The following is a 25,572-nucleotide window of genomic DNA, read 5'->3' as shown; positions in this document are numbered from 1 at the left end:
AAAGGGTCTCTGTCCGATCAACTGTCTTGTGTTCTTCTTTATTTATTTTAATTGTTTGAGTTTTCCTATCACTATTGCTCCTCTTTCTTTCTTTTTGCAATCTTGGATATTTAAATACTCGACTATTACAGCGCATGAGGTTGCAATGGGTTGTTACTCAGCTAATTGACCTCTATATTGATGATAAGTGCCTTTACCTAGTTCTTTGCCCCAGAAAGGTAGTATGCACTTTTTTTTAGAAAGCTTTTGGTGTTATTGCTGGTTTACTACCGTTTTTTAAATTAAATTTGGGCAAATTTTGAAAGCTATTCAACAAAAGCACTTAAAATAATTTCACAGCCGTTCCGTCAGTGATCCTGCTAATTTTTGGGTTTTATTATGTATTAACGAACTCTCTTATGGGGTCTCCATTCAATCCATTGTCCTGTAGTTTTGTCATTTATTTTGGTCTTTTGAGCTATCCTCTCACTCTTGCTTCCTGTCTTTCTTTTTCTCCATCTTGTCTAATTAGGTGCTTGATTACTGAGGTGTATGAAGCTCCTTTGAATTGTTACTCAGTTAATCTATCTCTGGTCTTTGCTGATGATCATTATCCCTCCCTAGATTTTCACTTTAGAAAGTTGTTAAGGGCATTTTTTAATGAGCTCTAAAAAATGTGCTCTTAATGATGTTATGCCCTTTCTAACTTACATTTTGGTCAAATTCCATATAGAAAACTTAAGAAAAAGCGTTAAGGGTAATTTCAATGCCTTGTCGCTGATTGTCCTGTTAAACTGTTGACTTTGTGCTAGTCAACTTTGTTTGAGGGGTCGAGACCATCTATTTCCTGTACTTCACCAAATCTGCTGGGATGATTTTAAAGGTGTTATGTTACTTGCTTTGTCAAGATGTGATTTATAACCCACCAAACTAAACTTACCTGGCCCGATCAATTCAACTCGTTTATATATGTTTTTCTCTCAATGAGATTAAAAATGGTTTTCCCAAAATGGGTTATATCTTATTTTTTTTTTTTTTTTTCATTTTCTCTTTTACTCGATGTGCTTAAAAATTTATGGTTTTCCCAAAATGGGCTATGTCTCATTTTCTCTATTTTATAGTACTTGGAAATCGGAGATTTAGGCTCGTTACGATAATATCTGTTATAAAATTACAAGATAGATAATGCAAAGTGTATATTAATTTAGAGTAATATTAAAATTCTTTTCAGGAATGGTTGGGCAATTGATCCATTTGGACTGTCACCAACAATGGCCTACTTACTGCAACGAATGGGCCTCGAGCAAATGGTTATCCAAAGAGGTCATTATGAAGTTAAAAAAGCTTTTGCGTGGAACAAGACATTAGAATTTAGATGGAGACAAACTTGGGGTTAGTAATATCCAAAATTTAAATATATATAATCAATTTGAGCAGTATGATTATCGGAATTTAATATATGAATAGTAAATATGAACAAATTCATCAGTAGGGATTGGGACGTCGGTGAGTAGACATCAGAGTCATTCAAAGAGGTAAAATATAAGTTTCTGCATCCAAGTTTACATTGCTTTACTTTGAAACCTTGCTTTGGATTTTATTCATAGCTTATAATCTATAACTTATAACTCTTAACTCATACAGAAGGAGGGAATGGGAAGTATTTATAAAACGAATCCAAAGATTCTATTGAGCAATTTTTTGTCTTAAAATACGCCTTCTGAATTTTCGGTCAATATAATATTAAAAAAGCTTTTGCATATGACCAAATTCTGGAATTTGGACGGGAGACAGATTTGGGGCTAGTTTGTCAAAATTCAAAGATATTAAACGCTATTTGAAGGTCTTTTACACCTCCATCTATTGGGATACTGTAAATAGTAACAGTTGTTTTCCATGAGGAAATTTTTCCATGTGGAAGAAAATTTCCGAGGGAATTCCCAGGGAAAATTTTACACGGGCAGAGAGGGTTGATTTCCTGCTATGATTTGAAAAACGGTCTGAAATTAAATGAAAGGAAAAACAAATGAAAGCAAGCAAAAATATACTGAAAGTAAGGAGTGAATGAGAAGCATTTTTAAAGATCTTTAGAACTTTAGCGTAAAAAGTGAGGGTTGAAGAAAGTTGAATTAACAAATCATTATTAATTAATTAAATAGACGGTTATTTAAATAAAAATACCTATCAAGCAATCAATTATAAAGCAGTTAAATTAATCAACAGTTAGTTAGTCGATCAATGGAGCAAATTTATTGTTAACTAACAAGCCAGTTCACTACAAAGCCATTTTGTCAATCTCTTTTTTGGTCATTGCTCAAAGTGTCATTACAAAAATCGTCTTCATGCTTGTGTTTGTCGCTGTATATTCGTTCGTCGGGAGAGGGGGGGGGGCTTAAAACGAAGCTCTAAGTCTTTTTTAATGAGACAAGTTAGAATCTGTGATGAGTTACCGATTTAAATAGTTTTCAGATAATTTTGAAAACTATTTAAATTTACCGATAACTCTCATTAGATGATCCCCAGATGTTAAACACTACCCTATATTCTGCGGGTTCAATCATTGGGGGCAAGAAATTGGTGCGAGATTCAGAAATCTCTTAATAGTATCGTTTATAGGAGCAACACACTGCTTTTCATCATAATTGAATCGCATAATTCCAAAAGATTATTAGAAATAACCTAACGTATGTGAACATTTTCACCGCATAATCTCAATGAAATAGCTCTTCAATGAAAAAGAAAATTAAACATAATAAGCATTATACAATTAGCCTTACTAGCGTTATAAGGCGAAAACTACAATTTGAGTCTCTTAAAAAAAAATGGTGTACGCATCATACATGTTTCATTAATACTGTCCAGTTTCTACCACAACCCGTATTGAAGGGCTTCTAAGTTCGATGATTATCAACTTGATATCAATGTTACAACCTGGAGGTTTCATCAAATATTCATTCTCAAATATTCGTGAAATATCTGAAACTACTAATTTGATTAATTAATAATTGATATTTGTTTTTCTCTAAGCTCAAATTTAAGGGTTTTGAAGTCATTAATTACAAATACACCCCTGTTATAGCTCTGTTGGCTTACTGGATTGATCATTGTTTTACTTGAACATGGGGTCGGAATTAGATCGCAACTGCCACAATGTTGGTAGACTGGTATGCTATCGGTATGTGAAAAAGACTTGTCAGCTGGAATGTTGACGATTATTGGCGCCCTATACAACATCAATGACTCTTGAGGATCTTCGTCCTTTCCTTCCGCTAGAAGAACCGACGACTGGTACTAGACCGCTCAAAAATTCATAATCAATTTTGATATATCCCTGTACTTTACGAAGTCATGCGAAAAGAAGAAGATTTTTCGGTGGCCTTCATCATTGCAGTTTTTTTTTGTTTTTATTCAGGGAAGATTTTTCTTTCTTGTTAACATTTACCCCCTGGGTAAACATCGGAGGGGTATTATCTGGGGGAGGGTTAAACGCCTAAAACCAATATAACAATACTGCATTGCGTTTTTGCTATTATGAGTTGTGAGAAAATAATTAGGATATAATATTTAAACAGTTTGATACGACCCAATAATGTATGACGTTTATTATGGGTATGGTTATACGTACACACTTGGAGGAAGTTGGATGGATTGGTTGGACCATTAGCCTAAAGAGAGATTTAAAGCTTGGATTAAAAAACATATTTTTTAGTTATTTGAATTCTATCAAGTTTGGCTCGAGCATTGAAATTATTGTATAAAAATGCAAAAAATATTTTGGCCTGCTTGCTTTCCCGATTTATATATTAACAATATTTTTGTTATTATTCCGTGCCTAATCTGTTAAACCCTGGCAAAGCTTCCTATTTCTTTTGTTGTATGTTTATTTCTTTTTTAAAGTTCTCCCATGTTTAGTAATCCTTTCTTTTTCATTGCGGAAAATTTTATTGCATGTTTTTCTTTTTTTCTTCATACCACATGGCCTATCCATTGTGATAAATGACAATTCGAGCGGGGATAAGTCCTTTCATTAGACAGTGAAAAAATCCGAAACAAAAAACAATCAATCAAACTGGTTATGAAGACGATCGAAAATCCAGTATATTTTTGATTGCTTTTTTTCGCTCTATAGGGGGGGGGGATTTATTCCCATTCGAACTCTTGTTTATCTTCACATGCCTAGCTGGCTATAATGAACAGTTCTTCTAATTTCTTTGTATTAATGGTGCAATTGCTTTAGAATAAAACTCTCAGTTGGTTTTCGTGTGTTTGAAAAACGAGCTGTCCTCTTTTTCTGTGGAAAGGAAAAAAAGTGAAGGCAATAAGCCTAATTTATGGGATGTAACGCACCTCTCGCTCTTTTAGATAGTCATTTATTTTAGCAGTCTTGGGTAAATACTGGTTGAAAATACTGTTAAATACTGATTGAAGCGAATTATTAAAAGTATAAATATAATTTATAACAAAACAGCAAGATAAGTCAGCGCCACGTTCCATTTTCAGTGCAGACTTTTCTGATAATAAAATGAATTCTCTTGAACTAGAAATAGAGTTAATGCTGCGGTGTGAAATCAGAAAGTATTAGTTTTTACCATAAATTTTAGGTAAGTGATGATTGTCACATAACTACAAAACTATGTGACTACCAAAGCCAAATACTTTTTTTCATATTTATTTTATTGTCCCTTTCCACAGGAAGAAATGATCTGTTCAAGTAAAAGTGCTTTTGATGAAGTTTTATGTGGTTTACATTCTACATAATCTTTGGCTGATAAGGCATGTGTATCTCTCCTACACGGGAATTCGAAAATAAAAATCCTTTTCTTTCTTAAGATTTGCTTCAATAAATATTGATCAATATCTAATGGATAACTTTCTGTTCAATTGGGTAAAGCTCAGCTGGTTCCTAAAATCCTTTATTAGAAAAAGCATCTCGTTTTTATTTTTCTATATTACCGCGGATGCAGTATTGTACTCTGGATGCACAGGTTATTAGGATTATTAGTTTATTATGTATATACGTTATTAGGTTATTAGCACAGCTTATTAGGATCAGAGAAAAAAAGTACTAATGCCAAAAATTATCAAGCCAAAATAAGAGAACGCTGCTCTCATGTGTAGCTGCTTTAGTTTTGTAAATTTGATTTCAGATTGCAAATTGGTTGATTTTAGTTTGAAAATTAGCCTTGCATTTGCTTTAATCAAACGAAATCAACATGAATTAAAATTGCCAGCCAAATTTCAGGCAATATGAGCCTGAATCATGCATGTGTGCTTGTTGGGGATGATCCACATTCCAAAGTAGGACCCATAGAGATATTTCCTGGTTCTGAGTTCTGCTTACTTGTGCTGTTTTGGGTCTACTGCTCTTTAGAGGCCTCTCCCAGGCCACTCAGCGTGGCACCATGTGGTGATAGGGGAGTGCCATACATAACTCTAGGTTACCTCTATAGGAGGCACGGACCAAGGGGGGCCTTGTCCCTGGAGGTTCATAATAGAAACTGGATTACCCTCAACTGGAGTCATAAATACAGGTGGAGGAGGAAGAAGGCCCCTTAAATGTACACTCAGCAGGGCCCACTGGCGTGTTTACACGTCCCATAAATTACAAACCTTCTTCCAGTAATTAGTTAAATTGTATGATGACGCAAAACACCATTGGGGGAGGATCCTCTATAGGACAACTGCGACAGGGCGCAAAACCCAGATCTATGGACAATACCTCTGAAAAACCTCTTCCTAGCTAATTTATCTACTATGGGCTGCTTCCCCGTAGTACCATAATATTTGTAAGCAAGAATATATAATGAGTCGGAGGTAATAGGCTTGGGACTGTCTGTGTAGGATTTCAACTCTTGTTGATAGAAGAACATCGACAAGTTCTGAAAACCATGTTGTGACCAAGATGGGCCATGGGCCTGTGACCAAGATTGCACAAAGCCTCCATTCATTCTGGAGAACCCAGAGACTTCTTACTGTCCGCTTCGGTTTAGACTTGAGAAGATATGTTGATCCCTGTCCTGCACTAATTTCTGGGATCATTGCTTTTCCTGAGGCCAAAATAATATCAATGATCTAATGAACATGAAAATTGGAATTTGGAATGGTACGACGTTAAAAAATGACTATCGTATCGACATTTTGACTGACAAATTCAGACAATTCGAACTGGACTTATTAGAAGTTTCAGAAACTCATATCCCAGGGGTTGGAAGCTTGAAATTAGGTGATATAGAATTTGTTTACTCAGGCAGGAAGGATGGGGACATAGACAGGGAGCAGGGTTCATGATGAATAAGGAAGCTGCTAAGTCTTGTTAAAGCTGGGAAGGTATTAATAATTGAATACTAATTGCTCATTTTATGACAAAAAAGTTTAGGGTATCAGTTATTGTACTATATGCCCCTGTTGGACTGACTAATGGAGATTCTAGTGACTCAGATGAATTTTACTTATAGTTACAGTAGCAAAAAGACAAGGTCCTAGGTAGAAATAGTGTTTTTTAATTGTTTTAAAAAGTAGAGTTGTGAGAAACAGTCAAACTTTGGCGTAAAGAGCGGGGCGTTGAGGAGGGGACAACCCCTTTCATATATGGAATAATTTTTGTTCCTTTTAAGTTTTAATGTCGCTCCTTGCTTGCAATTAAAAAATTTGTTTTTTTATTTAATTCATTATTACCTCAGGGGGTAATTTTGTTGAACTGTTAGTTTCAGGTTCGGTTTAGAGTATTTTGACCTTATAAATTTGATTTAAGCCTACAGGGCTCCTGTGTCAGTGCTATTTCAAATCTTTTGTTTACTTTTTTATAATTTTTAATTTTAATCGTATTTTGCAAAATGTTTATGTTTTAAATTGTAATGCTCAGGAAAGGGAAATAGCAAATCTTATCGCTTTATGTTGGTCTTAATTATATAATTGCAAATATTCAACGAAATTCCATAACTTTGTCAATATAAATGTTAAAATACAGAAGCAGATGAAACACTTTTTTTTGTGTTGTTCAAATACCTGTAAAAATTTGTTTGCGTGCCAAATTTGCTTTTCAAATAGGCGCAGTCTCCGGGTGATAGTATTCAGTGAAATTTTAGCCAATTTCATAAGAAAACATTCCATGATTGTGACTTAGACATATCTTGCTATATTATCATTTTCCTGTACACCCCCCACCCAAAAAAATAAAAAATAAAAGAAACCAGGAATTCTTATTGAAGTGCATTAGTTCCACGTTAGTTCCACGTTAGTTCCACGAGAGACAAGCGCTTATATCCTCTTTTTGAAATCTAAGCCAAATCCACGTTTTATGGTTTGTTTGATGTTTTTTTTTTTTTTAAATACCATTCGATTTTTTTGGTTTGGAAACCCAAAGCAAACTAAATCTCAGTTTGAAAAAAGTTTTGTAAAAAGAGATTTTTCCTGTTCTAGAGAGACTTTAGTCAGTCCCTCCAAACATCATTTGAAAGGCCAACTTTATCGAACCAATTATTTTTAACAATTATCAGTTATGAAACAAATTCCACTGTATACTGTTTTGAACCAGAAAGAAAACTGTGCCCGCCCCTAAGCTATACATTTCTCAATCATACTTATTAACCAGTTGTTCGCGGTAAGAATAAACAAAAATGTACAAAAAATAGCCTAAAAACGACAATTTTAAAGTTTAAAGACGCAGCAGAACTATTATGAACACGAGACAGTGCTGGGAATCATCTCACGGACTCGCTATAAAACGACTGTCGTTCACGTGCGACCAGAGCAAACTTAACAAGGGGATTACTTTTCCTAAAAATGTATAAAACTCCTATTTTATTTTCTTTGTTTATGGGCTAATGTTTTAGGTACTATATCGTTTTAGAACTCCCACTCTCCATACGAAAACAGTATAAACTGCATAAAAAGATTCTAATATACTTCTTTGTATCTTTCCAAAATGCAGACATTTAAACCTTGACTCAACCCCTTCCCCAGTGAACAAATATATAGCCCCAGCGTTGCCTCTGACGGCTCCAATGTTTAATTATTTTTTTCCCACAGGCAATTCATATAGAAGGGGTGTTTGTATAAACTTCAGAGGGGGCGTATTCGATGGGAAATCAGAAGTTCTAGTGCCCTATTTAAGAGTTAAAAGTGCTTGAAGGGTAACTAGCCCTCCCCATCGCCATTTTCCCCCCAAATGCATCCGATAAAATTTTGAGATAACCATTTTGTTAAAAATAGTTCAAAGATCAGATAACAAAACTCCAGAGTCGACACAACCCCAGGGTCCGGAGGCAGGCGTTGTAAGTTATTCTTTGGGGGCACATATTTTTCATATGGAAGAGATGCTCCTATTAAACAGTTCGTGGTAACGAACTGTAGTAAGGAGCGACCCGGCTCAATAGTAAACGAAACTCTAAAAAACGGACTTTTGATGCTAAAATATACATCAAAAGAATCAAATTTTCATGCTGATTTTAAATATATAAGTTTCATCAAATTTAGTCTTTGTCATCAAAAATTACGAGCCTGAAAAAATTTCCCTTATTTTAGAAAATAGGGGAAAACACCCCCTAAAAGTCACAGAATCTTAACGAAAATCACACCATCGCATTCGGCGTATCAGAGAACCCTACAGCAAAATTTTCAAGCTCCTATCTACAAAATGTGGAATTTCGTATATTTTTTGCCAGAAGACAAAGCACGGGTGCGTGTTTATTTGTTTGTTTGTTTTGTTTTTTTTTTCCTTTTCCCCAGGGGTCATCGTATCGACCAAGTGGTCCTAGAATGTCGCATGAGGGCTCATTCTAACGGAAATGAAAAGTTCTAGTGCCCTTTTTAAGTGACCGAAAAAATTGGAGGGCACCTAGGCCCCCTCCCACGCTCATTTTTTCTCCAAAGTCAACAGATCAAAATTTTGAGATAGCCATTTTGTTCCGCATAGTCAAAAACCATAATAACTATGTCTTGGGGAATGACTTACTCCCCCACAGTCCCTGGGGGAGGGGCTGCAAGTTACAAACTTCGACCAGTGTTTATATATAATAATGGTTATTGGGAAGTGTACAGTCGTTTTCAGGGGATTTTTTTTTGTTTTGGGGATGGGGTTGAGGGGAGGGGACTATGTGGGAGGATCTTTCCTTGGAGAAATATGTCATGGGGGAATAGAAATTCAATGAAAAGGGTGTAGGATTTTCTAAAATTACCATAAAAGAAAACAATGAAAAAATAAACATGGAAAAGTTTTTTCAGTTGAAAGTAAAGAGTAGCATTGAAACTTAAAACGATCAGAGATTATTACGCATATGAGGGTTTCGAAAAACACTTTAGCATAAAGAGCGAGGTATTTAGGAGGAGATAAATACCTCACTCTTTATGCTATAGTATTTTTTAGTAATTTAAACTATTTATTCTACGGCCTTTCTGATTCAGGGGTCATTCTTAAAGGATTGGGACAAAACTTACGATTTAGTGTGAAGAACGAGGTATTAACGAGGGTACAAACCCCCTCATATACATAATAAAAATTAAAGAATATAAAAGTTTGTTACGTAAGTTAATTCTTAAGTTAAGTATATTCTTTACTAATAAAAAAATTCGTTAAAATTAAAATTTATAGTTGCCTTTTTATGTAACCGAAAAATTGCTTGGCAACTAGGCCTCCTTCCCCATCCCTTATTTCTCAAAATCGCCATTTAGCCAAAAAAGGAATTAATACGCAAATTTCATTTTAATAATTTATGTGTGGAGAGCCAAAATCAAACATGCCTTAATTAAAAAACGTTCAGAAATTACATAAAAAAAAAAATCACGGGTGCGTGTTTATTTGTTTGTTTTTTTTTCCAGGGGTCATCGTATCGACCAAGTGGTCCTAGAGTGTCGCAAGAGGGCTCATTCTTACGGAAATGAAAAGTTCTAGTGCCCTTTTTAAGTGATCAAAAAAATTGGAGGGCACCTATGCCCCCTCCCACGCTCATTTTTTTCCAAAAGTCAACGGATTAAAATTTTGAGATAGCCATTTGGTTCCACATAGTCGAAAACCATAATAACTATGTCTTTGGGAATGGCTTACTCCCCCACAATCCCTGGGGGAGGAGCTGCAAGTTACAAATCAAGGATCTTTCCTTGGAGGAATATGTCATGGGGGAAGAAAAATTCAATGAAAAGGGTGCAGGATTTTCTAGCATTACTATAAAAAAACAATGAAAAAAATAAACATGAAAACGTTTTTTCAATTGAAAGTAAGGAATAGCATTGAAATTTAAAATGAACAGAGATTATTACGCTAAAAATACTTTAGCATAAAGAGCGAGGTATTTAGGAGGAGATAAATACCTCGCTCTTTATGCTAAAGTAATTTTAGTAATTTCAACTATTTATTCTACGGCCTTTTTGATTTAGGGGTCATTCTTAAAGAATTGGGACAAAACTTACGATTTAGTGTAAAGAGCGAGGTATTAACGAGGGTACAAACCCCCTTGTACACATAATACAAATATAAGAATATAAAAGTTTGTTACGTAAGTTAATTCTTAAGTTACGCATGTTTTTTACTAATAAAATTGTTCGTTAAAAATTAAAAGTTCTAGTAGCCTTTTTAAGTAACCGAAAAATTGGAGGGCAGCTAGGCCTCCTTCCCCACCTCCTAGGCCCCCTTATTTCTCAAAATCGTCTGATCAAAACTAAGAGAAAGCCATTTAGCCAAAAAAAATTAACATGCAAATTTCATTTCAATAATTTATGTGCGGAGAGCCAAAATCAAACATGCATTAATTCAAAAACGTTCAGAAATTAAAAAAAAACTAGTTTTTTTAACTGAAAGTAAGGAGCGACATTAAAACTTAAAACGAACAGAAATTACTCCGTATATGAAATGGGTTGTCCCCTCCGCAATCCCTCGCTCTTTACGCTAAAGTTTGACTCTTTGCTACAATTCTACTTTTTAAAACAATTAAAAGCTTTAGCGTAAAGAGCGAGGGATTGCGGAGGGGACAACCCATTTCATATACGGAGTAATTTCTGTTCGTTTTAAGTTTTAATGTCGCTCCTTACTTTCAGTTAAAAAAACTAGTTTTTTATGTAATAAGCTTCAGAGACGGTTCATTTGATTGGAAATTGAAAGTTCTAGCTCACTTTTTAAGAGTAAAAAGAGATTGGAGGGCAACTAGCCGCGCCCCCTACACCCTTTTCCCCCAAACCTTTCCGACAACATATTGGAGATAGCCATTTTGTTAAAAATAGTTCAAACATTAGATAACAAAAGCTCCTGGGTCGATACAAACCTCCAAAGCCAGGGGGAAGTGTTTAAATTATGCTTTGTTTTAAGTTATGTCCCAGGGGTATATGAGGATGTATGTAATCGTTGGTCATATTAACTTCAGAGGTGGCTCATTTGATTACAAATTGAAACCTTTGTTGCCTTTTTATAATTCAAAAGGGATCAGATGGTATCTACACCCCCTTCCCAACCCTCAGACACACACACATACACACACCCGTGTTTCTCCAAATGCATTTGATCAAAATTTTGAGATTGCTACTTTGTTTGAAATAGTTCAACGATCAGATAACCAAAGTTTCGGAGTTAACATACCCCCCTTGAGCCATTTTGTTCAAAATAGACCCAAAGATTATATAATAAAAACTCCAGGGATAACAAAGCCCGAAGTACCTTGGGGCCAGTGTTGTAAATAAATTATGTCCCAGGGGTATATAAAGTTTTTATGGAAGGGATGGTTGTAAAATCTCAAATGATTAGAAATTGAAAGTTCTAGCAACTTTTTTAAGAGTAAAAAGGGTTCGGAGGGTATTTAACCCCCCCCCCCCGCCCCCAAACACAACCTCTTTCCTTAAATACATCTTATCAATCCGAGATAAGCATTTTCTTTGAAATAGTCCAACGATCGTACAACAAAACTTTCAGATCAAATGCCCCCCCCCCCCAGAAATCGGGGGAACTGAGGTTTGTAACTTTTGCCCCGGTTTAATGGAAGAGCTGTTCGTATAAAATTTGGAGGGGACTCATACAATTAGAAAATGAAAGCTCTAGTTCTCTTTTTAAGAGTCAGGAGCGATACGACGGCAATTAGCCCCCTCCATCCAACAAGACTTTTCCCCCAACTGCGTCCGATCGAATTTTAATATAACCATTTTGTTAAAAAATGGACCAAAAATCATGCAAAGAAACTCAAGGGATAACACAGTCCTTCCCAGAACACCGGGGTGAGTGTTATTAGTTATGCCCCTGTGGTATATTTAAATAAAAAAAAACAAGTTTTTTTGAATGAAAGTAAGGAGCGACATTAAAACTTAAAACGAACAGAAATTACTCCGTATATGAAAGGGGCTTTTCCTCCTCGACACCCCGCTCCTTACGCTAAAGTTTTTTATTGTTTTAAAAAGTATAGTTGCGAGAAAGAATCAAACTTTAGCGCAAGGAGCGGGGTGTCGAGGAGGAAAAGCCCCTTTCATATACGGAGTAATTTCTGTTCGTTTTAAGTTTTAATGTCGCTCCTTACTTTCATTCAAAAAAACTTGTTTTTTTTTATTTAATTTCTGAAAGTTTTTGAATTAATGCATGTCTGATTTTGGCTCTCCGTACATAAATTACTAAAATGAAATTTGCATATTAATTCTTTTTTTGGCTAAATGGCTTTCTCTTAGTTTTGATAAGACGATTTTGAGAAATAAGGGGTGGGGAAGGAGGTCTAGTTGCCCTCCAGTTTTTCGGTTACTCAAAAAGGCAACTAGATCTTTTAATTTTTAACGAACGTTTTTATTAGTAAAAAAAACGTAACTTAAGAATTAACTTACGTAACAAACGTACATAACTTACGTTACGTTTTATCCCAATTCTTTAAGAATGACCCCTGAATCAGAAAGGCCGTAGAATAAATAGTTGAACTTATTTAAAAAAAAATTAGCATAAAGAGCGAAGTATTTATCTCCTCCTAATTACCTCGCTCTTTATGCTAAAGTATTTTTAGAACCCTTCATATGCGTAATAATCTCTGTTCGTTTTAAGTTTTAATGCTTCTCCTTACTTTCAATTGAAAAAACTTTTTCATGTTTATATTTTCATTGTTTTTTTTTTATAGTAATGCTAGAAAGTCCTGCGCCCTTTTCATTGAATTTCTCTTCCCCCATGAAATACTCCTCCAAGGAAAGATCCTCCCATATAGCCCCCTCCCCTGAACCCCACACCCAAACAAAAAAAAACCCTGATAACGTCGGTATACTGTATGTAAACATTGGTCAAAGTTTGTAACTTGCAGCCCCTCCCCCAGGGACTGTGGGGGGTAAGTCATACCCAAAGACATAGTTATTATGGTTTTTGACTATGCGGAACAAAATGGCTATCTCAAAATTTTGATCCGCTGACTTTGGGAAAAAAATGAGCGTGGGAGGGGGCCTAGGTGCCCTCCAATTTTTTTGGTCACTTAAAAAGGGCACTAGAACTTTTCATTTTCGTTAGAATGAGCCCTCTTGCAACACTCTAGGACCACTTGGTCGATACGATGACCCCTGGGAAAAAAAAAAAACAAAAAAAACAAATAAACACGCACCCGTGATTTGTCTTCTGGCAAAAAATACGAAATTCCACATTTTTGTAGATTGGACCTTGGAATTTTTTCTATGGGGTTCTCTGATACGCTCAATGCGATGGTGTAATTTTCGTTAAGATCCTATGACTTTTAGGGGGTGTTACCCCCTATTTTCCAAAATAAGGCAAATTTTCTCAGGCTCGTAACTTTTTATGACAAAGACTAAATTTAATGAAATTTATATATTTAAAATCAGCATAAAAATCCGATTCTTTTGATATATCTTTTAGTATCGAAATTCCGTTTTTTAGAGTTTCGTTTACTATTGAGCCGGGTCGCTCCTTACAAAAGTTCGTTACCACGAACTGTTTGATAAAGTTTTTATGGAAGGAATGGTAGTATAAACTTCGGAGGGGGCTCATTCGACTGTAAATAGGAATTTCTAGTGTCGATATTAAGTCTTAAGTGATAGGAGGTCAAATAGACCCCCATTCCCCCGCAGGGCCCATTTTCCCCAAATGCATCCAATCAACATTTTGAGCCAATTTGTTCCAAATAGTTTAAAGATAAAATACCAAATATTCAGGGGCTAACACAACGCCTCAGAGCTCGAGGGCAAGTGTTGTAAGTTATGCAACGGGGACATATAAGGTTTTTATGGCACTTGGTATTTACCAAGTGACATATAGCGATCGCAAATTCAAACTCTTAGCTCTTGTTTAACGTTTCAGCATTCCCAGTTCCAATTTTCATATTCTTTTAATCATTGAAATTATTTTGGCCTCAGAAAAGCAATGGTCCCGGATACCGGTGCAAAATAGGGACCAACACAACTTCTCAAGTCTATACCGAAACGCTTAAGCTGGCTTAGAACCGGACAGCAAGAAGTCCCTGGGACCTCCAGCATGAATGGAGGCTTTGAGCAATCATGGGTCTATCTTTGTCAAAACAAAGTTTTCAACGCTTTGGCGATGTTCTTCTATCAACAAGAGTCGAAATCCTGCACAAACAATCTCAAACCTATAATCTCCTACTTATTATATATTCATGCTTACAAATATTATGGTGCTACCGAGAGGCAACCCATAGGAGATAAATTAAGAAGGAAGAAGCTTCATAGCCCAAAAACACCCGTTAAAACAGACCTTAGAATCCTGTGCGAATGCTGTGTCAATTACTATGCTATAGTTTCCTCAAGGGACGCGACTCCTCTAGTGGGAATAGAGTTGGCCGTTAGGTGTCCAATCCTGCTATTACCCCGATCGGCCGCGGCAGCTCTGTGCAGAGGCCTTTATTTATAGATCTGGATTTTACGCCCTACTGTAGCCGTAAGGGATCCTCCCACGACGGTATTCTGCGTCACTGTGCAATTTAATCCATTGCTGGTAGAAGGTTTGTAACTCACGGGACGTTTGCACACACCGGTCGGCCCGGCTAAGTGTACATTCGAAGGGCCTTCTTCCTCCTCCTCCTGCATTTAAAGCCCCGGGAGAGGGTCTCCCAGTTTGTATTATGAACCCCCAGGAATGATTTCCCCCGTGGTTCGTGCCTTCTATGGAGGTATTCTACATATCTGTAAACTAGATTAGTCTATATATTTTATAAAAAGCTTTATTTACACAATCTATTTACACAAGCTAATTTATAGGCTTCTTGCTGAAGCTTAATTACTGACAATGTTCCAAGTACTTGCTGCAACTGCTTCTCATGTAACTTCTTCTTTTTTAGTGCTAGCAGAGCAGCTTCCCTATTTTTCGCATAATTTTTCTTTGCGCCAATATGTTCTTCTTCAATTTTTGTTTCCAAAATTTTTTGTCTTGCAGCAAGTATATTCTCAGCTTCTTTTAATTTCTGAATTGCTTCCACTGATGAGTTGTTTTCTCGTTTTTTAACAGAAATCTTTGGCATTGATTCAATCACTCTTTGCTTAAGATTAAACCAAAATTTAGTTGCTCTGTTTTGAGGCTCGTTTTGGTTTGTCTTCTGCTTAGCTTGCTCTCTTGACAGCATTATGTCTTTTATGAGTGTTTTCACTAATTGCTAACAATCACTATTAAGGAGAATTGTGTTAGTGCATCCGTTTTATATAGCACATGACGTCATCTTCTTTTCATATCATGATTTTTAGTTGCAATGTGATATAGTCTACCACATGACGTCATCTAAAAATAAAAGAAGGGCATTTCAGGGAATCGGGTAAGAAATGTAATGCAGTATGACGTCACATCATTGTCAAAGATGCATGTGTTATACCATCTCTCTATGTGAAAATTTGGTTTTCTCAAAAATTGCCAAACCTGAGTCTTTTTGGTTTCGGAAAGACGGCTTTGGTATCACCCTTGGTGGTATTTGTGTGGGCATAATGTGTTTTGATATAATGTTATACAATTTTAATACATTCTAAAGTTTTCAACTTAATACCCTTAACAGCGGCAGTAGTAGTAGTAGTACCATTAGGATTAATAGTAGTAGCCTTAGCTTTAGTGGTTTTTTTTTAGTACTGCCCTACTGAAAACTATATGTGTCTTGAGCAGCCATGGAAACTACAAATGAAATCAAAGGGAATATTTGATATATAATGATATTAATTGTTGAAAGATCATCAGTTCAAAATTTAATTTTACCGTAATTTCTGTATTTATTTTCAATGTTGTAATAAGTACAAAAGGAAATATTTGAAAAGACAAGATTTTTTTTTTCACTGTAATTTCTATTTTCATTTTCAATGCTGTAGTAACTGGAAAGAAAATATTTGCAATATAATTCGTTTGCAGTGAAGTGCCAATGACGCAGTAGGCTTTCGACTTTTGCAGTAAGGGAAGTGGGCAGTTTCCAAAATCTTGTTTGTAGGGAAACTATATTTGTCTTGAATAGTCTTGGAAAGAACTAAAAAAATTAAACTGAATATTTGATACGTAATGATATTAATTGCTGAAAGCTTATCAGTTTAAAATTTAATTTTGCTATCATTTTTATGTTTATTTTCAATGTTGTAATAAGTACAAAAGAAAATTTGTGTAATTCGTAGTTCGTAATATTATTTTACGTTTTATAGCGACCACAGTTTGTTCTTGATCTGTAACTTAGTCGGTTTTCTGTGTCCATTCGGAGATAAATTAGCTTAGCCTGAACATGATAAACTACTATGCAGGTATATTTTAATTACATATTTAATATATAGAGGTGGTTAGGTATTTGAAAGTATAACAGTTCAAAATTGGGATGAAACCTTTTAACCTTTTTAGTTATTTACGTTAGGTATTTGATATAATACATTCTGGGCGGCCTGCTTTCCATAATATTCTGCTGTAGTTTCCATATTTTGTTGCTAAATTATTGCATTTTCGTCATATTTGGTATATTTCATTAGGATTAACCTAACTTCACTTCTCGGTTGCGGTCGCTATGTGCAAGTACCCAAATGTCAAATAATAAACACATTAATGAAATCGTCAGTTAATCAATCGTCAGTCAAAAATAGTCAATATAAATATGTTTTTAATTATTTGTCACATTTAGGAATGATATAAGTATTTAGAATGTTATTAAGTAGTTCCCAGATTTTTTTTTGTATCCTCTGTGGAATGTGGGAGCCTTAATGAGAATTTAACCTCTCGTTAAATCCTCTCTCCTTGGAAAAATATACTTTACTATCGCTATGTTTTTAGATAGTATTTTAAAGCTAGGCTATTATTTCTGGTCCGCTTATTGCAGCTCCCGAGATTTCCAATAATATCTCGCACTTTTATTATTCTCTAATTAAATATGTCAGGATGGCCGAGTGGTCTAAGGCGCCAGACTCAAGGGAAACCTTTCACGAGAGTGTTCTGGTCCGCGAGAGCGGGCGTGGGTTCAAATCCCACTCCTGACAAATTTTTAAAAGATATCTACAAGGTTTTTTTTCAAATTTATTTTATTTTCATTGGCTTAACCGAAATTTGTTTTTCCTCTTTTTTTTTATCTTCATAATAATAAATTTAGATTTTTTGTTCTAAATCTACAACATGACAGCGGTAATTTTTCCAAGGCGTTAACGTCATTAATCATAACTTAAAATTATAAATATACTGTCAGAGAAAAAAGAATGTAGTCTTGAAACCTCTTTTGTTTTATCAATTGGAAATAGTTTAATTTCATACAACCCCATTCATAGCGCTGTTGTGATGCCTAAATAAAATGCAACATGGCGTCAATGAATTTTTTTCACCAGGCCACTTCGCTTGGAAGGATTTATCATAGAAACTTTGGAGGGGATACTCGATTGAAAATTGAAAGTTATAGTGCCCTTTTTAAGAGTGAAAACTTTTGCAGCTATGACTTTGCAAATTATGACGTATGTTTGTTGACTACTTTTATAATCCCCAGTCAAGAAATTACCTCTTGTGTGAGAAGCACTTCGATCTCATTCTTGAACTACTGTCAAAGATGTAATCCTACTTGTCTTTCGGTTACAGTTGGTTGGCAAGCGAGTAGAGCCAACTTTTGCAAATAGGTCTAGAAGTATCTTTTTTTGGTTGTATCAAATCTTCTATAGTTTTTTAGTAGTATATGGTGACTTAAAGTGTGTCCGGTTCGGCTGCTAATCAATATTTAAAAAAGTAGGTGAGGTCTAAGGTTAAAATTTGATGTATTTTGAAAGCAAATTTGTTGTCACTGAGAGGAGAGCAGGTGGGATTTTCTTTAAATTAGAAAACCCTTCTCTAGTGGGAGTTACAACAATTTCTTCCCTGTCACTTTGGAAATCGAGCCTATCTAAAAGTCATTTTCAAGAAATTTCGTTCAGAATAACAGAAAGGCCACGCTGTAACATAGTTGTGGCTTCAAAGCTTCTTTTCCACCTTTTTCATGTCAGATATGGTTTGTTTCATTCAATATTCCTTTGTCTCAGCTTGGTCCTTCTTCCACATCCTGAGAATATTAATTATTAATTAATAGTGATTATACTAAAACTGTTTGTTTTTAGATCCTGAGGATTCCACGGACATGCTAGCTCATTTAATGCCCTTCTACAGCTATGACGTTCCCCATACATGTGGTCCTGATCCCAAAGTCTGCTGCCAATTTGACTTCCGCCGTTTAAGAGGTTCTGGTTTGTCTTGTCCCTGGAGAGTTCCTCCCATTCCTATTACTCCTGAAAACGTTGAACAAAGGTAAATTAATAAGGAAGTTCAGATCCTGTGTTTTTAATATTGGATTAATATTTAATATTGTTACTTATGTATCTTTTGGAAGTCAGGATCACGGATTCAGGAATTTTGGGGGAAGATTATTTTTTGATTGAAGAGAGAAAAAATAATATTAAAAATTTTGGGAGGATTGGCAGGATTTTTTTCAATTGAAATAACTGAAAATCAAATCTAGAGGAGGAGTAATTTAACCTCTGCCTCCCCCTCCCCTAGTTGGAGTCCCTACAGGTCTACTACCTGTCTCTTTGAAGAAGACCCGGCCACATAAACTTTGGTTGAATGCCTTATACTACCTCACTGGCTCTGGAGCATCTTTATTCTTTTATCAATGTTTTACTATTTTTTTATTGATGAATAGTATTATGAAAGACCTGATATCATTTCAATTACTCGTTTTGGTTGGTTTTTGTTTTTTATGCTTCTGTTTCCTACCTGACACAAGAAACAAGTTGGCTCTCTTTGAGCCTGTCATACTCTTTCGAAAATAACTTCTTTTTTTTTATCTCATGTTACAAGGAATTTACTGAAGAGAAAGGAGGCAGTTCTCCCGAAATCCCCTGTTCACAGCTGAACCTGGTTCTGACTCTATCGGGAAGGAGAGAGGGTCAGATTCTTTTTTTTTAGGGTGGGGAGCAAACGGAAAAGATGCTTTTCTATTCACTATTTTCTTTCGGGGAGGGGTTTTTCACTGCAGCATCAGGATAAAGCCCTCGTTATAAGCAGGTCAAAATGGCCCCATTTTATCCTGTTTCTTATGAGGATGTTCTATTTTACGCAAATTAGAAGATAGTGGTCGTAATCCAAAACTAAAGAAATCATATAATGAGAAAAAAAAATATATAAAAAGAGTCTGAGGAATGCCATGAGGATGGTTTGATGGACGTCCTCCCTGAAATTGTATTTTCTCTTTTCCTCACTGAGTGAAAAATTTCATAGTTTCCTTTGCTTATCATCTTATTCCAGTGTTGTTTTAGAATCTATCCAAACCTATGGGAGCAATGTTTGACGCTTAATTTCCATCCAACTTTATTATTGTTTCTTCTTAACTTCTTTTCAAGTTTTGTCATTGCCTTGAGAATGGCTGTTTCTAAATGATAGCCCCCAAAGTTTGTTCTGGCTGTAAAGTTTAGAATAGTCTCATAGAATGTCTGAAATAGCTTGTACGAGCTACTCTTTTGTTAAATATATAAAAAATAATCGAAATTTGGTTTGACAGGGTTCGGTCTTTCGTTTGTTATTCAAGTTTTTTGTTGTTTTTAGAGAAAAAAAATGTTTCTCGTCCAAATATTGCTATTATTATAAGCCGCTCACTCTATAATTATGAAAACTATAATGCATCTCATATCTGTAGTAGAATATAAGGTATATCCTCCCCCAATTACTATGCAATTAAAATATGAGGATCGCTTATCGTTCTCCCCCCCCCTCCCCCCCCCCCGAAAAAAAATATTTCATAAACTTTTTTAGTAAAGGTTTTCAAAGTAAAGGGAATTGTTAACGTAGGGTCAAATGCAACCTTGTCTTAAAAACGGTGGTGTAGTTTATTTGGTAGTGAGACCTCTATATTAAATATATTAAATTCGATATCTATTGAATTTACATAAATTTTTTATCTCTTTGAAAATTGTTAAAAAAATGAAATTTGGCTCTAAAATTTCAAGGGAAGTAACTCTAAAATTTTAAAGGGACTGTAGAACGAGCAAGATTATTGAATGAGGTTGCTGCTCACTTTATAATCTCAATAAGTCTGATAATACATCTTTTATGTATTAAATAAAAAACCCTTTTTTCAATGGTAAGCAAGAAGCAACATTAAAACTCTAAACGAACAGGAATTATTTTGTATGTGAAAGGGTTGCCCTCCTCCTCAATACCTTGCTCTTTACCCTGAAGTTTGACTGTTTGTCCCAATTTTTGAAGGACGGCTCCTGAAATACAAGGACCGTTTAATTAGAATAGGAAGCTTATTTAAAGTGCTAAAAGCTTTACCGTACAGAGCAAGGTATTGAGAAGGTGGGAAATCCTTTCATATTTGAAATAATTTCTGTTCGTTTTGAGTTTTGATTTTGCTCCTTACTTCCAGTAAAAATTGTTTTTTTAATTTTTTTTTCAAATCATGCTGGTAAATCGGTCTCGCCCTCAATGATTTTTTTTTTTTCCTTTTGAGGATGGAAAAATTCACCCTCCGTAAAAAAATCCAAATCCTATTTTTGGGATTAGGAAGAATAAATGGGTTGTGTTTGGGCGGAGAAGGAATATATAGGATAGAGGAGTGGCCACGGGCTCTGTTCTCCTCCGACACTTAACTGAAGGGTCTGCATCATCCTGGTTGGAAATACAGAGCTATTCCGAAATTGGAGCGAAGCAGACTTCAGTCTGTCCGCGAAACAATTTTGTAATGGACAAGGAAGGAAACACTCTGGAAGGAAAGGCGAAAAAAGCAATCAAAATACCTCTGAATGCATGTTGGAGAAAAGACCATGCCACGCAGAACCCCCCCCCCCCCCCCTGAAATTAGAATATTAGGATTGCTTTTCGTTATGGCCAAAATGCAAAGATATATTTTTTTTACACTTTTTTCCCTTGGACCTGGCTTGACAGGTCCCACTAATTTTTAAGTATTTTTAGCACAGAGATCCAACATTAGTTTAAGCACCAGGAATCGAGCCACCTTGGTAGTTTTTGCCTTATTTGAACTTTTTAAGAAAACAATATTTTCTGCAAATGCTTGATAATCTTATTTTTACTTTTCTGCAAAATTATTGCTCCTTCAATTTGTGAAAAACGTCAAAATATCAGATATCTCTTTTCGGCGTCGAAGAGGTATGAATGATTTTTATTGTCATCCATAAAGTAATTATATTTACAAAGAATTCCCGAAATGTGCGTCTCGAAACATAATACTTCGAATTGGCGTCAAGTTAAGACGGCCCTAGTTTCGGAAGTAAACGTTTTATTATATTTACAAAGATGGAGTATGAAAAGCAAAAGAAATAAAGATTGAAAGAAAAGCACACATACAACGCTAAGAACAAAAGAAAAGAGATACTTCTAACAACACTTAACAACACACTTATTGCGCCACTAGTGGAGTATTATGTCGTGATACGAATCCAATATGTACTTGAATCAGCTAATTACGGAGGTTATCAGTCCTCCTTGGTACATCCTTTTTTTTATTTACCCTAAGGAGGGTAGGGGAGATCAAACGTGAGGGAAACAAATATGTTTCAGTTCCTCTAGCGCAAAGACCCTGTTGCGTAATTTTACGCTTCGTAGTTTTAGTCTTATTCAAATCCATGTTGTTAAGTTTTTTTTTTTTTTTTTTTTTTTTTTTTTTTTTTTTTTTTTTTTTTTTTTTTTTTTTTTTTTACTGAAGAATTTTATTTTTGTCTTCCTTTACAAGTGTAGCAAAGTTAAGATATCTTCTTCAATATTTTGTATTTGCTCTCCGGAAGCAACGGCGGTTCTGGCCTCTCTTGCGCCCGGGGCAAGATTTTTATTAGGCCCTGTCTCCCTATGCTCCTTTGAGCATAACACTAAGAGCAGTTGAATATGAAAGTGAAGAGTTTAGAATTTAATATTGTGAAAGATGGCTTAACAATTTTAGGAAAATATTCTGCAAAGTAGACGAAAATGTCTAAGAGAGGGAGGTTAGAAATACAGCTGATTATCAAGAAAATTCTTTTAGAAGGCTATATATTTGCCAAAATTGGAGCAGAAAATTACTTACTGTGATTTAGTCTTTGATATAACCCTAAATCTTCCTGCGGAAGTGTCATTCATCCCCAGAGAAGTAATAATATCCTGATTAATAATATGACATAAACTTGCTGCATAACTCGTTCATTTTGGTATGCATAAAACTTCTTATGTCCCAAAATTCTTTCAGCAGTATATGCACAAAATAGCCCAATTTTAAGTGATATTCATGGGCTATTACTTTATGGCCAACGCCATTTTGTAGCATTAATATAAGACGTGTTTCTGAAATCGTAACAACAAATTTAACTTTCAAAAAAGGATCAAAAGAAGAATATTTTCGCTATTTAACAAAGAAAGAACTGTTTTGCCAAATTTGGAACCTGACTAGTGAGTTCACTTCACCCGAACTGTATGTAAAAATTCTGAAGAAGTTTAATTCGTTGTTTATAAGCTCTCTCAGTGAAAATTATGAGAACAATTTGTTTCTTCATTTTAATAAAAATCGAAACTTTTAAATATGTTTAACTTTTGAAACTTTTTAATATGTATTTTTATTCCACATTCATTCCAATACATGGAATATATTAAATTGTAATATATTGAATAGTTTCATATAATTATTCCAATACATGAAATGTGCCTATGCTAAAGGTTTCTTGATGTTTTATTACAGAATTCATTCTGACGTTTTTCCTTGATTAATTCCCGTTCATTCCGTGATTTTAAAATACTCAAAATAAATGTGGAACACCTTAGTATAAAAATATATTTTCTAACTTTTGACTCCCTTTAGACATTTCCACAGGCATGTCTCTTCCCAGGAAATATTTTATATGCTCATGTGTCGTCTGATAAAACCGTTCAAATTTTCTTGTCTCAGATTGTACTAGAATAATACGGTGAGAAGTCAACAAATAATATAGAGATACCCCTCAGGGAGGATTTAGGTTTTACGCAGACAAGGAATAAGATGCTCTGTAAGATAAATGTATGAGTCCAAAAATTGTCGAATTCACTAAGCACAAACTATTAACAGAAGTATTTCTGGCCAAAACCCCTCCTTTACCCCTACAAATTTTGTACAATGTTCTTCAAGTTTTCCTATATTTGTCGCGTAATTTGACTGTTTCATCTTTTTTATGTGGGTTAAGAGTTTTGATGAAAGGTGGAGGTTATCATCAGGAATCTGATTGGCAAAATAATTAGGATCTGTTTAGTTTTTAAGTATGGCAAAAGCTAAGAATTTTTATAGCAAAATTGTATGTGTTCGCTTTTCATTTAATAAAACCATTTAATTTTTTAGGGCTTATCTTTTACTAGATCAATATCGCAAGAAGTCAACCTTGTTTAAAACAAATGCCCTTCTGGTGCCCCTTGGGGATGATTTTAGGTATAATACAGAAGGTGAATGGGACGCTCAGTTCAAGAATTATAAAAAGCTTTTTGAATACATGAACGCTCAAGAAGATTGGCATGTACAGGTATTGTGAATTTATATAGTTTAATTTAATTCTTGTTAGAAAAAACTACTAGAAATAGCAAAAGTCAATCAATACTTACTAAGATAATCGAATGTTAGATATAGATTATATTATATAGGTTATGTATAGGTTATATTAGATATATTAGAAATAGGTGCAAGAATAGATTTGAAAATTAATGTTAAAAAGACTAGCTTAGACTAGGAATAAATGAGGGAGAAGAAGTTATATTAGGTGACGAAACAATTGATCAAGTTAAGCCGGTAGTATTATTAGTAAAGCAGTTGATCCAGCGGAGATGTAAGTGAAATAGCCAAGACACAGGATTTTTTTTTTCTTAGTTGGGAAAAATTTGGGAAAATTGGAAGTGAGTCTGCAAACTAAAGTTAGAATGTTGGAAGCCATGATCATGAGAGTGGTCAAGTATGGCTAAGAAATATGGACGCTTTGAAAGGCTGAGGAAAATTCGTCAATTTTTTTTCCACATGAATTGTCCAAGTTTGAGGTCCTTGGTTAACTCAACGTATATTAAACAGCAGATCGTTCGGAAAATGTTGTTTGATCTTACTTTTGGGGGCTAAAATGAAAGAAAAGTGATGTGAATAGGCCATGTTTCATGGATGAAGGATGAAAGATTGCGAAAAATTGCCCCTTTTGCTATCTATCTACAGCCACAGGGGAAGCAGGCTGTCCCCCTAACGGGATGGGAAGGGATGACTAGAAGGGATTTTAAGGGAATTGAACTATGTGAGAGGGGATAAAGAGTGAGCATTTAAATATATTGGGTGGAGGAAGATTTTACGCAGCGGTGGTAGTATCAGATGGCTTGGTGCTACAGTGAGTAGTAGACAGTAGCAGCTGTGGTCGTAATATTGAGATTAAAACCACATCTTCGTATTAATCGGAAGTACCTCTCAGGAAATGCCGGAAAAACTAGCCAAAAGAATTTTGTGATGGTTGAGGCACCCTCTTCCCTCGTGAAAAAACCTTCCCCGTGAAACACCAACCTCCCCCCTCCCATTATGAAAACTGGTCTACAGTAATGCACCTCTGTATAATCGTCAGCACTGCCTTTTATACTTTCTAATTCTGTATATAATGTGTAGCCCTTCATTAGGGACAGATGCGGTACGGTGTGGCAGTTAATATCTGAAATCGAATAATAGTCTTCGAATAATAGTCTTTGAAAGTTCCATGCCGATTGACTATCTCACAATTTTTGCTCGGTAGTATATTAGCCTTGCTTGGGTGAACATGTTAATGGAAAAAGTCAGCACCTTGGTTTCGTGTATTAGTGTAACTTGTATATCTTGACAATATGTCTTTACAGATCGGTCATCTTGTAAATTTCTCCTGATTTTATTTTGACCGTCTTCGAAGTTTTTTGATACGAAGCACAAAATAATAGAAATCGGTACTCTCTGGGAACGGTCTCATTTGTTACTCCGTATAAAGTAGAATTATGTTCTGTTACTTACTAATTTACTTTGTTTAATATACTTAAAAATACAAAAAAAAGAACATTAACCCCCAACAGAGAGTAGAGCTCGTGAGGCTGAGTTTGTAAATAATAGGACATGTTGACATCCCACTGATTTACCATTTTTTATATTTTCAATAGCCTTATGGAATTCTGTAAGACTAATTGGGGCCAGAAATATGCTCGTACTTTCAGAGGTTAGTGAAATAATATTTATGCATTCTGCG

General features: G+C 35.1%; 1 protein-coding gene and 1 non-coding gene across 3 annotated transcripts in view; both read left to right on the top strand.

Annotated features, from left to right (window-relative positions):
- The window catches only part of LOC136038119 (alpha-mannosidase 2-like), a 165,071-nt gene that overhangs the window by 37,481 nt on the left and 102,018 nt on the right, over positions 1 to 25,572 (top strand). For both annotated transcript variants that reach the window (XM_065721140.1, XM_065721141.1), the window contains 3 exons: positions 1,211 to 1,371; positions 18,457 to 18,643; positions 23,688 to 23,865. In XM_065721140.1, coding sequence (XP_065577212.1) covers positions 1,211 to 1,371; positions 18,457 to 18,643; positions 23,688 to 23,865 — 526 coding nt within the window. The remainder of the gene's footprint in view (positions 1 to 1,210; positions 1,372 to 18,456; positions 18,644 to 23,687; positions 23,866 to 25,572) is intronic.
- Positions 17,261 to 17,364, top strand: Trnal-caa (transfer RNA leucine (anticodon CAA)). The gene is made up of 2 exons: positions 17,261 to 17,298; positions 17,319 to 17,364. It is a non-coding gene; the product is annotated as a tRNA-Leu (tRNA).

Source organism: Artemia franciscana, chromosome 17 (assembly GCF_032884065.1).
Source record: "Artemia franciscana chromosome 17, ASM3288406v1, whole genome shotgun sequence".
In the NCBI taxonomy this organism is placed as follows: Eukaryota; Metazoa; Arthropoda; class Branchiopoda; order Anostraca; family Artemiidae; genus Artemia; species Artemia franciscana.
This window is presented reverse-complemented; position numbering and strand designations above follow the sequence as displayed.